At 36.4% G+C, this 14891-nt stretch overlaps 1 protein-coding gene across 3 annotated transcripts in view; it reads right to left on the bottom strand.

The window, feature by feature from the left end:
- The window catches only part of LOC114652500 (anoctamin-2-like), a 406460-nt gene that overhangs the window by 147032 nt on the left and 244537 nt on the right, over positions 1-14891 (bottom strand). For all 3 annotated transcript variants that reach the window (XM_051920300.1, XM_028802904.2, XM_051920313.1), the window contains one exon: positions 7154-7237. In XM_051920300.1, the coding sequence (XP_051776260.1) occupies positions 7154-7237 (84 nt within the window). The remainder of the gene's footprint in view (positions 1-7153; positions 7238-14891) is intronic.

Genomic DNA, 14891 nt, shown 5'->3' with positions numbered 1-14891 from the left:
GGGCCTGTTAAAGCCCATTGCGGCACTTCCTGTGTGATTTTGGGCTATACAAAAATAAACTGTATTGTACTGTATTGTACACTGTATATACTCTTGATGCATATTTCCAGAAAATGATGGAAATTCCTAAAGACTGGAGACTAGCAAAAATGATATCCTGTTGTCTGATCCAAGTAACTATAGACAAATAAGCTTAATGTGAACCACAAGTAAATTAATAGAGACAATTATTAAGGAAAAGATTAGGCAGCACATGTCCAGAACAGGACTAATAGCAAATTCTTAACATTAATTTAGACAGGAATAGTCATGTTTCGCTAATATATCAGAGTTCAATGAGAAAGCAACAAAAACATATGAAAAGTATTGTTTAAATTCCATCCATCCATCCATCCATTTTCCAACCTGCTGAATCCGAACGCAGGGTCACGGGGGTCTGCTGGAGCCAATCCCAGCCAACACAGGGCACAAGGCAGGAACTAATCCTGGGTAGGGTGCCAACCCACCACAGATTGTTTAAATTTAATTTTAAATTTTAATTCAATTTTTAAATTTAATTTTTAAATGTAATTAAAATTGATTTTCAAAAGGCTTTTGATTAGGTATCACATGATCAAACTAAAAGAACTGTGACTTCAAGATGAGGTGTGTAGGTGGGTACACAATTGGATAAAACACAGGAAACAAAGGGTTATAGTAAGGGGAACTCTTTCAGAATTACGTGATGTTAAAAGTTGTTTCCCTTAGGGGTCAGTGCTGGTGTTGCTGGTCTTTTTAATATATATAAACCAACTGGACAAAAATATAATAAGTAAGCTAGTTAGGTTTGCAGATTATTCCAAGCAAGGTAGAAAATTAGATAATGTGGAGTCAACCAAATTGTCACAGAAGGACAGTGTACAGGCTTGGGCAGATTTGTGGTATATTAAATTTAATGTAAAGTAATTGTAAAATATTATATGTAGGGAATAAAAATATTAAGGTCTGAAACTTGAAAAAGACCTAGAACTCACAGTGGACCTATCACTATCTGCATCCTCACCATGTACAGAAATGATCAATAAGGCTAATAGAATGTTAAGTTATATATCACTATGTGAAGAGTATAGTGAAAGGAAGTTATACTTCTATAACATACTAGTGAGCACTAAACTGGAGAACTGCATTCAGTTTTGGTCTCCATGTTACAAAGGAGACATTGCTACACTACAGAATGTGCATAGAAGAACAACTAGGCTGATTTCATGCATGAGCCTTTACAAGACATTGAAGGAGTTAAACCTTTTATTTTAAGAAAATAGAGATTAACAGTTGAATTAGTGTTTAAAATTATGAAAGGAATTGGTACAATGGATTCCCGCTGTTAGTTTAAAATTAATTCTTCAACCAGAACATGGGGGCAGGGTTAGAAGCTTGTTAAGGACAGATTTTACACAAATGTTTTAAAATTTTTCTTCATGCAAAGAACCATAGATAAATGCAACAAATTACCAAGTAGTGTGGAGCATAGAAGGGAACTTCAAATTTCTCCTTGATAATATTTTGGACAATCTAGGTGAAAAAAGAATTCAGTAACTTGTTGAACTTAATTGCCAGTTCTCATCACAATTTTTCTAATGTTCTAATATCAAAGAGGGCTGTCTCTCTTGACTATTTTTTTTGTCATACATAGGGTTTTAAAAAAATTTTGTGGAGAAGAAATCTATTGTCATTTTAGGTTGCCAAATTTACATCCATTGCACCTCTCTCTCTTTCACAAACCCAGCAGCACTGACATGTGATAAAGCTCCTGCTCTTTAAAATCCTCTGTCTCCTTTCTATCTCACCAGACAAATACTTTTTGTCATGTACTTGTAACACCTAAGAACAAAACAATTTCAATGATGTTAATAATAAAGTATAAATAAATTAAGTACGTTAGTAACAAGGCATGGAAGAAGCTTATCTTTTAAACATAAGGAAAGCTGGGGAATACTGAACATTATTTGCACCCAGGTTCAAGTCAACATTAGAACAGTGGGAACTGAACTTTGAGGCAAATGAAGTAGAAAAATAAGTAGAAGAGACTACTGGCAAAACAGATTTACGAATGCTAGTTCCCTGTGAGAAAATAAAAAGCTGGCATCTAGGGTCATCTAACTCCTTCCAGCATTTAATATCTTCAAAACAGGTTGTGAACTGTGAAATCACTGAAATAAATGTTAGTCTGTTCTGCATAAAAATGACAATTAAATGAAAAATTACACATAACATGCCCAAGGGTATGAGTGTTGCTACAAAAAAATTGAGAGACAATGATGGATCTTTGTGTGGCCTGCTATTGCCAAGCTGACAGCCCACCCCTGAAGTAAGACAGTGAAGTGTAGCACTAGAGATATTGTGTATGCTTTTTTTATTCCAGACTGTAAAATGTTCTGTTCACCTATAACAAATGCTGTCCTAAGGTCTAAAAAATATTGTTCTTATCAGCACTTAATCTACTGACATCCATCCATCCATTTTCCAACCCGCTGAATCCGAACACAGGGTCATGGGGGTCTGCTGGAGCCAATCCCAGGGCACAAGGCAGGAACCAATCCCAGGCAGGGTGCCAACCCACCGCAGGACACACACAAACACACACACTAGGGCCAATTTAGAATCGCCAATCCACCTAACCTGCATGTCTTTGGAATGTGGGAGGAAACCCACACAGACACGGGGAGAACATGCAAATTCCACACAGGGAGGACCCAGGAATCGAACCCAGGTCCACAGGTCTCCCAACTGCGAGGCAGCAGCGCTACCCACTGCGCCACTGTGCTGCACACTAAAGTCACACTGAAATGGATCCATATGGTTTTGGAATATAAACAGCTGTTGCAACAGGATGCTATATCACCCTGAAGAGTTCTAGAAAGAAAATGTGGATGTGGACAAGAATGCTAAGACTGCCCAGGCCAAAGCTAAATTCTTTAAAACTGATATTACAGAAGCAATTTTGAAAAAAACTGGCACAAAACTAGCAATGCTGCAAGCTGAAGAAAAGAGAAAGGTAATATAAGAGAGTTTATACCATTAGTAAAGTTTTCTGTTATTCCAGAAAAAAGTGTAGGAATTTACCATATTATTCAGGAAAATTATTTAGTATGATAGCAACATGTGTGTTGAATTATCTGTTAACCATTCATTTGGTTAATTTATTATTTTGTAAATTCCAGTTTTGGGACTAGGTGATCAAAAGTACATAGATATTTTCATGATTTTCCTACTGTTTATTTAAAAAGATGTGCATGTTTATATGTATGTAAAAGTTGCATTATTTCTAATTTTTCTGTGTTTTACATTTACAAAATATGTGCCATTAGAGAACACAACCAGGAGTGAGTGCTACAACCAGAAATTCATTAGATACTAGTACGATGTATTTGTACAATATATGGTTTCCAGAATGAAACATATTTAAACAAATAAGAAATGTACTACTCATTAATTTTCAGCACTGTCACACCCCTTATCCATTTAAATGCTTACTAACACTCTGCTTTTCAAACTGATGCAATAGCAGGTATTCACCCCTCTCAAACTAAAAAAAGTAAAGGTTTTTACTTACTCACTCGCTTGCTCATACTATTGTTGCCAAGCAAATACAGCACAAGGCACAAGATCTTCTTCCTGTCCTATATTCCTTTCTGCATTGATTTACCAATCAGGGGGACTGCAGAGCACTACAGGTATTAAACTTAAAGGGGTAGGCTCATAAATTGTACACAGTTAACAAACAAGGCCATAAACAAAGACATTACCTGTAAGACACGTATGCACTGACAGAAAATCACAGTTTCCTTTGGCATTTGCAGATTTTCACATTTTGTGTTGTATATTTAACTGTTTTCATTGTGAAATATTATGAGAAACTTCATCAAACAATAGGCAAGTATTCCAATAAAGTCTGTGTATGGTGCAAATCTATGTGAAAGTTTGCTCACATTCTGTGACTGTGAAATTTGTTTCTAAATTTACTTGAGTTAACTTTGATGTTATCAGCTTGTATTGATCAAATTATTTATTGCCCTCCTCAATACACACCATGTTAACTTGTAACCAAACTCACCTTTTACAGATGTGCAAAAAAAAATTTTAGTTAAAGGACATCAAAGTTTAACACTTCCATTTCAACTGACAGATATACATGCAGAACCTCTCATGGACAGACATGGGTTGAAATATAAATCCACCATAACATTCTCATCATTAGATTCACATATGCTCAGTGTATGAATTTCACCTTAAAATTTTTAAAGAAAAGCTATCTGGACTTTCTCTTACCTAAAAATGTGTGAGGCATTACTTTCTTCTGTAACATATATAGCTACCATTTGCTCAGTAGAAATACTGCATACTGCACACTTGTCAACTCATACTGTGGGGTCCCAAGGCATTCCCAGACCATCTGAGAGATATAATCCTCTCAGCGGATTCTCAGTCTTACTACAGGGTCTCCTCCCAGCTGATTGTGCCTGTAAACCACCACAGATAAGCATCCTGGGGGCATCCAATCAGATACCCAAACCACCTCAATTGGCTCCTCTCAAAGCAAAGGGTCAGTGGTTCTACTTCAAGCCTCTCCTGGATATCTGTTCTTCTCACCCAATCTCTAAGCCTTCACATCCTGCAAAGAAAGCTCGTTTTGGCCTCTTGTATTTAGAATGTTGTCTTTTCAGTCATTTCCCAAAGCTCATGACCATAGATGAGGGAGATATAATGGAGACCGACTGGTAAATTGAGAGCTTGGCCTTCTGGCTCAGCATCTTCTTTACCACTACAAATCAGTGTAGCAAATGCATAATTGCACTTGCTGGTCTGATCTGTCTATCAATCTCTCCATTCCTTTTCCCCTCACTCATAACCAAAACACCAAGATATTTAAACTCCTCTACCCGAGGCAGCAATTCACCTCCCACTTGGATAGGACAGTCCACCTTTTTCTGTCTGTTGACCATGGCCTTAGACTTAGAGGTACAGAGTCTCAAACCTGCTATTTCACTCTTGGCTGCAAACCATCCCAATGTGTGCTGGAGTTTATAGCCTAATGAACTTAACAGAACTATTGCATCGTCTACAAAAAGTAGTGAAGCAAATGTGATCACTGAACTGGAATCCCTCCCCACCTTGGCTGTGCCTTGATATTCTGTCCATGAAAATCACAAACAGGATAAGAGACAAAGCACAGGCCTGGCAGAGTCCCATACCCACTGAGAAAAGTGGTAGTGTTTTTTGCTGAACATATTGACACAGCTCTCTCTGCGATTATGCAAGTAATCCAAGTAGCCCTTACTAAGGTCCCAGTACACATTATGCTCCTAGCACCCACCCCACAGAATTCTTCGAGGAACACAGTTATAGTCCACAAAACACATGTAGCCTGATTGGGCATAGTCCCATTCCTCTCCAGGATTCTCTTCAGGATAAAGAGCTGGGCTACTATTCTACATCCTTGATGGAATCTATATTGCTCCTCCTGGATCTGAGGATCCATGACTGAACAGAGTCTTCCTTCCAGTACTCTGACATAAGCCTTTCTAGGGAGGACTGAGGAATATAATCCTATGATAGTTTAAGCACACTCCCTGGTCCCATTTTTAAAAACGGGTACCACCACCCTGGTCTGCCATTCCAGGAGTAGTGCTCCTGATGACCACGCCACATTGAAAAGGCATGTAAGCCATGCCAGCCCAACAATGTCCAGATTCTTCAGAATCTCTGGGAAGATCTTATTTTCCCCTGGGGCCTTTGCCACTGTTATTTCACTACCTCAATGACTTCCTTTCAGGAAATGGGCATTGAACTCCCATCAGCTTCTACCTCTGCCTCCTCCACAGAATGTATGTCTGTCGGTTCAGGACTGCCTCAAAGCGTTTCTTTCACCACCAGACTACATCCTTATGAGAACAGCCCGGGTAAAGCCCCGCCTTCCCCATCTGAGCCATCTGACAGTTTGCCAAAACCTCTGAGCCTGATCGACAGTCGCTTTCCATGGTCTCTCCAAACTCCTTCCACATCCAGGTTTTTGCTTCCCTGACCACCTAGGCTGTAGCCTTTTTGGCCTGTCGTTACTCCTCTGCTTCTTCAGGAATTTCCTGGGCTAACAATATTCGGAAGACTTACTGTATTTTCTTTAGTCTGATGGCATCCCTCACCTCTGTTGTCCACCATTGCGTCCTTGGGTTGCCACCTGGAGAGGCACCTATGGCCTTCAACTCTTGGCTGCCGCTTTTACAATGAAGGCTTTGATCAAGGTCCATATGGAATTTATGTTCCCAGAAACACCACGGGTGTAGGAAAAGCTCTTTCAGAGGTGAGAGTTGAAAGTCTCCTGGACAGGGGTCTTGCTCAGATGTTCAAAGTCCATCCTCACTACAGGCATAGACTTTCCAGTTCTGTCCAGGTGGACTTCTTGCTTATGTAGCAAAATGTGCAATACTCTTGTATGCAATCATTTTCTATCTAAACACTGTTGATCAAATAGGTACATAACTGCTGCTACTTTCCTAGCTTTAAACACAACATTGACTGTTTCAGTCATTTCTTATTTACTAACTTTTATTTTCAGAAATGTAAGTACATTGTGAGCTTCACATTTGTTAACACACCTCAACAATGAAATACAATTTTATTACTACATTTTACATCAACAAATAAAGCATAAAAGCAAATCAACTTTACCAGTCTTTTTCTGTGTTTAAAAAGCATTCTGTAATAGCCTTTAAAACTTGTGTAGCCTTAAATTTTAAGTCATTGCAATGAAAATTATATTTTTATCATACAAATTGTCTCTGATAATCAACTGAAAAATAAAGGTATTTTTCCTATATAGTTATAGTACATACAGTTAACAAATTGAAATGCATTCCAGAATAGTCAGAAAAAATGAAAGGGAGAAAACTTCCAAAAATTAATATTTTTTTTCCACAGGTAAAGTGCAAAGTGTATTTATTGCATTAAGTCTGATAAAATTGATTGCAATGTTCTAGAAAGCAAAGAAAAAATACTCTAAAAACATTTTCTGCATATCTACAAGATGTTCCAGTTCTTTATTTAGGATTATGTGATTAACAGGTTACATAACATGAAACACAATATCCTAAGGGTGACAAACACATGGGAGACATACCTCTTTCTTGATTCTCTTGTGACTTCTAGCTTTCCTCTGTTTCTTCTGTATTAATTTAGTTTCGTATTCTGGTCTTGAATGTTCCTAAAACACATCAAGAGTAAACATAAGACCACATCTTAATAAAATTACCAGCAAAACACAATTATAAACAATATATATATGTACAGTATATACAACACATTGACATTTCAACTACTTACATCACAAAATCAAGAACACAAGTTAATTGGTCAAAGGAAATACACTGAACGCACTTTGAACACAGAAAACAGGAGACACTTGCAAAACACAGAGTTGTTTGTTGTATGTCAAAGAAGGCAAACCTTAATACGTTCCTTGTTGCAGAATTGGTGGTAAAAAGGAGAAAGAAATTATTAAAAACTAAATTTAAAAGACTGCACAGAATATAGTGAGCTGCAAAATAACATCAATGTCATCGTAATTACAACTTTAATAAATGTAATATTAGACTCTAATTATGCATGTAAATAAGATACACTTGGAAAGAAATTATTATAAAATGTTACTAATGTGTCTTACACTGACGTGTAATTTAAAATATTTTGCTGTGAACTTCAAAACATTAAAAAAAATTGATAATAAAAATATAATTGAGAACTAGCTTTAATGTTAAAAACGAAATAATTATTGTTTAGAGATATATACGTTTTAAGATTACCTGGATTTATATGTATCTTTATTGGATGTGAAGTGAAAAATAGAAAATGTAAAGTACATTTTTAATATGCTGTAAGAAATGCTGAAGAAGGGAACCAAGTTGCCTTGAAAGCTTACATATTGTAATCTTTTTAGTTAGCCAATAAAAGGTGTCATTTTGCTTGACTTTCACTACTTGACTATTACCAGAATTTAAAAGTTTATGTATTGGTACATCTGAAGTTAATGACATAATGTGAAGATCGCTCAGGGCTCTTGGCATGACAGTAGTAATGTTCACATCCTTGCCTTATATAATGGCATACAGAAGTGTTTCCCATGTTCAGGCTTTTTTTCCTCTCTTACTTTGCAATCAAAAAAGAGTGTTAGCGTGAGATTTACTTTTTTAATTAAGAAATCTTAGTATTTTTTGTACTGCTTTAAATGCTTAATTTTGTTTTATTATTTTCTTTTCATTCACTTTTTTTTTGAGCAGGGAACACATCAGTGCAATTAACACTGAATGCTAAAGAGAAGCAATTACTTCACTGTGACCCACTCATGCAATTAAGAAAATACCCCCTGTCAAACACACATTTTGTAAATGCCTTTTCATTAAGTAAAAAGTATAGCACAATCAGTTTTTAATTTCTGGACAGGCATAAAATAATAAGGTCAGAAACTGGGAAATAACAGTGTTCTTAATTAAATAAGCAGTCTAATTAAAAGAGGAAATGGATGGTATATAACTGCAGAGGTGGCTCCAGAACTGAATTTGAAAATCACAACATAGAGAATTAAGTTGTTAAATTCTTCTTTGACCATAACGTCTGACAGGTTGGACTAAATGGACATGAAAAATAGCACTTCAGATTATTTGATTATTCACCTATATAGACAGACATTGTGTGCTGCAAACACACACCCTAGTTCCTATCTACAATGGGTTGTGACCAGATTAGTTCCCTCAATTAAGCAAAGTAATCAAAATAAGACTTTTATTCCATTAAGTAGTTAAAATCATGTGTCTTCAAGATTGAAATAAAATATTATATGCCAAATCTTGTTTTTCTAACATTATATAAATGATTACTTCTGATATAAATGTTGCACTAAAAGTATTAATCAAATATATTTGACCAATTATACTTCCTTAATCCAGGAACATGATTTGAGATAAGCCAACCAGTAATTAGGTTGCCAATAAACCTATTATTACAGAGTTCATATGGTACTTTTGTGTACAACGTAGACAGGAATGATGAAAACACAATCTTATGGGGCAACCCATACTCAGAGTGACAGTTTAGAGATGTCTTCTGTCAAAAAAGGAAATCCTATAGACAATAGCAGAAGGACCAATTAATACCCATACCTACCAGTTCATTAAAAAGCCTGAGTGTCAGGACACATGTGGTAAGTGATTCTAGGTCTTAAAGGACAAGTTTGGAATTTTTCAAGTCAATTTTATTTCTTCATAATCATGATATAGTGTGTATTAATTTGCCACATAACATTGTTCTAAAGTGAGGAATGTTGTATTTATTTTTTACAATACCTTGTCTGTTCTTGCATCTTACAATATGTCTAATGGGGACACGGGACCATAGCAGAATTACAATGACAGAATAAAGCAGAAAAGGTTGTGGGTTAAGAAAACATGCTTTCTGTGTTTATGAGACATCCTTGTGATAACATAAAATCAGAAATAATTATTTTATCACAGATTCTTGGTCCTATTTTTCTTGAGGTAAGAATGCACTTCCTCTTCATTTGTCTGCTCACAGCCGCTGTCTTGAGTGCAATTATGACAAGTTCTGCTCCACTGCACCTTTGCCAAACTGTATTACACTGAATATCCTACTTTTGCCTCTGTAAGTCTGTTTCCTCAGTGGTTATGTTCTACCATATTGTAGTGTACTGTATACTATATTGTAGTTATGATAAAAGGCTAGATTTTTTGAAAGAGCCAAACTACCCTTTAAAAAAAGCAGCAAATAAGTACCTCGACAGATAAGGAGCTGCAAATAAGTAGAGAACCTCAGCCTCGTAGATGAGTCGCTCTTGCTGAGGATACGATAATAAAATAATTGAGGACAACTTGTTTAAATGAGTACAGTCATGTGATAAAGTAAGTACATCCCATGGAAATCATTGACTTTTATATATTTGAATAGGCAAACAGTAGATCTTCATGCAAACAGTACCTACAGATAAAGGAAATATACCTAAATAAAAACACAAGAAAAAAATTGCCTTTTTGATCATTTATTCAAGAAAAATATCAAGAAACATAATGATCCACTGGGGAAAAAGTAAGTACATCCTTGGCCTCATAAGTTGGTATTTCTCCATTTAGTAGAAATAACTTCTTGTAAGTGTTTTGCATAACTGCCCAGCAGTCTGACATTGGTAAAATTTTTGACCATTCCTCCATACAAAATTCTTTAAGCTGCAAGATATTTATGGGTTTTGTGGATGTACTGGTCATTTCAAATCCCCCCACAACATTTGAATGAGATTCAAATACTGGACTTTGGCTACGCTAGTCCATAACCCTCCATTCCTTGGTTTGATGTACTAGTTTGCTTTGAAACATTATCATGTTAAAAGGTCCATTTCTGGACCAACTTGAAGTTTTAGACAGATGGCCTCACATTCTGCTCAAGCACACTTTGATATAATGCATAATTCAAAGTTGACGCAATGACTTTGAGCTTCCTAGGCCCTGTGGCATCAAAGCAATCCCAAACCATAACATTTCCACCACAATGCTCCAGAATTGGTATGAGGTTCTTCTCCTGACATTCTGTCTTTGGTTTGTGCCAAGCATGTCTACTGTTACTGTTTCCAAACAACCCTATCTTTTATTCGTCTTTTTAGAGCACTTTGCTCCAGGAGGTCTGGCCTTTGCCTAGATGTTGAACGTCAAACTTTAGTCTTGCTTTAGTGTTCTTTTTGAAGAGCAGAGGTTTTTTTTTCCCTGACACACCTCACATACAGATTAAATTGGTGCATTCTCATTCTTATTTTAGATGCATATACTTGGACACCAATTGCTGAAACAGTTATTTGTAGATATTGCAAGGAAATTGTGGGGTTCTTGAAGACTTCTTTTAGTATCAAAAGGTTAGCTCTTGGGATGAATTTGTTTGGTTGGCCAGTCCTGGACAAACTAGCATTTTAAATCTATGCCACTTGTTGACAATTTACCTTACAATGGAATGATGTCAAATAATTTTGTGATCTGTTTAAATCCCTTGCAAGACTCATAGGCATCCACAGCCTTCTTTATTAGGGCCTTAGAGAGCACTTTTGATCTTGGCCTGATGACACCACACATGTTAGTAGCAAATAGAACACCAGGCCCTAAGTATCTGTGATTAAAAACAGACACTTGTCTGCTTCCTTAGGAGGTTCTAATCATCAGCAATTAATCTGGAACACCTCATTCTAATTTTATGGATTTTAAGCAGTGATAAGTTGTAGGAGTGTACTTACTTTTTTCATGTGACAAACCTTCATATTTGTTAACATACGAGAATTATGATTATAAGAATGAATACACCATGTTGATTTTATGTGTCATTTGTTTAGGTGTATCACCTTTATCTGCAGGTGCCGTTTGCATAAAAATCTAACGTTTGCCTGTTCAGATATATTGGAAAAGTCAATAGTTTCCATGGGGTGTACTTATTTTTTCACTTGAGTGTAAACACCCTGAAACTCATTCATATTAGTCAATTTGTATATACATGGGGATAACATGAAAAACTCATGCAGATCTCTACACTGTAATGCTGCAATGACAGCTCTGCGCTATCACTGTGCCTATGTTTAAACATAAGGGCTGATGGGAGTTGATTTGTTTCGAACCTAGTTTTTTTTTTTAATCTTGACTTGCTTGTATGGAATGTGTTTTTAATTTTAATAAAATCAATAAAATGCTTAAAAAAACCCTAAACTTAGGTAAATTGGCACTACTAAACTGATCCTAGCTTCTGTGTGTGTGTGTTCACCCTGTGATGGACTGACACATTGTCTAGGGATCACTCATGTCTTGCTCCTTCCCCATGATCCTGTCATCATGTATGGATGAATGCCTATAACCAGGGATTGAAGTGGACTTACCAGTGCATACAGGAACCTTGCGCTACGACACATTCCAATCTCCTAAGGGGACCCCAAGACTCTTCAATATTATATACTATCACACACGTGCGCAAGGAAGGCAGCAGCAGGGTCTGTTTGATTCCAAAGTGCTGATATATAATTATGTGCACTAATGCCTTCTCTCCTTCCTTGCAGGAACAAACAAGATCTAACCCACTTCCATCCGGCTACAGAACACACCCCTGATGACATAATTTCCTCCCTCCTTGTCTTGATGGTCCGCTTCTTCCTTTTCCTCGGCTATAAAAGAACCACCTATTCTTCCCTGTGGTAGTCTTGTGAATTTCCCATTGGGATTAATAAAGTATCTATCTATCTATCTATCTATCTATCTATCTATCTATCTATCTATCTATCTATCTATCTATCTATCTATCTATCTATCTATCTATCTATCTATCTATCTATCTATCTAGTCTTGTATTGGATTTACTCCTTTGAGGCTACTTTCAACTAACATTAGCTCTTTCGTTGCAGTGAAAATTACAATATATGAGGCAGATCCCCCCCAAATCTTTATTTCTGTCCTTGTCTTTCTACAATACTTAGATCAACATGCTCTGATATCCTTGGGGTGAATTAAATGTCATGTAAAATTAACACCAAGAAGCCAGCAACACAGAATAATGGAGTAATTTAGTTCTACTTCAAACACTGCCTGTAATGTCAGTTCTTGTATGTTATGGGCCTGCTCACTATTCTGTCTTGCTGTAATGCACGTGTCCATTATCAATCCAGCAGCAGAATTCAGTGTCCTTCAAAATGTATGGAACAAAAACACATTTTTCCTTGCTTTACCCCTCCAATCAACAGTTTAAAATTACAAATCAAATAATTCAGATGTGATTAAAGTGTGCACTGTAGATTTTAATTTAAGGGTATTTGCATACATTTTGGTCTCACCATGTAGAAATTACTTTAAAATACTTTTTATACATGCCCCCACCCCCTCCCATTTCAGGGCACCATAATGTTTGGGACAATTGGTGTCCCAGGGGTTCAGGATTACTCAGGTGTGTTTAATTGCTTCGTTAGTGCAGGCATAAGATACCGAGGCATGTTTCTACCCTTTGGAGTCTGTATTTGCGATTGGTCAAGATGTGGACAAGAGCTGTGCCAATGAGGCTTGAAAACAAGAATAAAACCATTAGATATATTGGTAAAACCTTACGGTTACCTAAATTAACTGCCTGTAATATTATTAAAAAGAAAGAATACTCAGTAATCACAAAGCAACTGCCATTGCCAAGGAAGACATCCACTGCTGATGACAGTAGAATCCTCACAATTGTAAAGATAAAGCCACAAATGCCTGTCTGAATGATCAGAAACAATCTTCAGGAGGCAGATGTGTATGTGCCAGAGACTACTATCATGAGAAGACTTCAAAAGACATGCAGAGGCCACACTGAATGATGCAAACCACAAGATAGTCACAAAAATTGGATGGCCAGATTACAGTTCGCGAAAAAATACTTAAAAGAGCAGAAAAAAGTCTTGTGGACAGATAAGACAAAGATTGACCTGAATCATAGAGTGACAGCAAGAGCGAAGCAATCTCAAGATGTGGATCATTACATAATATTATTTTTTACTTGAACAATGGAAGTATTAAGTAAGTTTGAAGGGGTTTTCTATCTATGGACTCCATTAGCCTTACTGTAAGCTGCAACAACAGACAACATATTTTTAAAATTTATACAAAAAAGTGCTTCACTTTATAGTAAAATATATAACATGATTGAGACGAAATAACATTGACTTGAAAGATACCAAATATATGTATGTGAACCCTTTGGAAATAACCCATTTATGTATACATTTGCCTTAAAAGAGGGTCTGATCTTCATCTAAGTTACAGAAATGAGCAAACTCAATCTGTTTTAACTAATATAACACAAATTATTGTATTGTTCTTGTGCATATTTAACACATTAGTCAAATATTTACAAGTATGGGTTATAACAAATATGTCAACCCATAGGCTGATAACTTTAACAAAAGCTAATTGGAATCAATAATTAGCAAATCAGTCCAATCAATGAAACAAGACTGGAGGTGTAGTTTGGAGCAACCTTGACTTATAAAAAAAACTATTCATAATAAATACCTGCTGGTGTACACTATGAATCACTAAAAACATGTCTCAGAAGATCTATGACCAATAATTGTTGATTTGCATAATGCTGGCAAGGGTTGCATAATAATTTCAAAGAGTTTACATATTTGTCAGTTCACAGTTACACAAACACTCTATAAATGGAGATGATTTAGTACTGTGGCTACTCTCCTTAGAAGAGGGTTCCCAGCCAAGATGATTTGATAGGCACAATGCAAAATGGTTAATGAGGTAAAAAGTACAATAGAGTAACAGCTAAAAGATTGAAGAAATGACTGGAACAGATTAACATCTCTGTTCATGAGTCTACCAAATGCAAAACATTGAAAAGGCATGGTGTCCATGGTGGGACACCAAGGAAGAAGCTGCTGCTCTCCAAAAAATCATTGCTGCACATCTGAAGTTTGCCAAACACCATCTTGACACTTCACAATGCTATTGGGAAAATGTTTTGTGTACTGATAAAATTAACATTGAATTGTATAGGAAGAGCATGCAGCAATATGCATGGCATAAAAATGGCTCTGCATATCAACATGAAATCATCATCACAACAGTAACATTTGTTGAAGGGAGCATCATAATTTGGGGCTACTTTGTTGCCTTGAGTCTTGGACAGCTTGCCATCATCAATGAGAAAATGAATCTCCAAGCTTATAAAGCTTATAAATCTACTACTGGCTTAAAAAAAAAAAAAGAAAATCTGCATTTAGGAGTGGCCCAGTCAGAGCCCAGACCTTAGCCCAACAGAGAAATTTTGGAATGACCTCAAGATAATCATTCACA

The sequence above is a fragment of the Erpetoichthys calabaricus genome, chromosome 1 (assembly GCF_900747795.2).
Source record: "Erpetoichthys calabaricus chromosome 1, fErpCal1.3, whole genome shotgun sequence".
Taxonomy (NCBI): Eukaryota; Metazoa; Chordata; class Cladistia; order Polypteriformes; family Polypteridae; genus Erpetoichthys; species Erpetoichthys calabaricus.
Note: the sequence above shows the minus strand (reverse complement) of the source record. Positions and strands in the feature narration are given on the sequence as shown.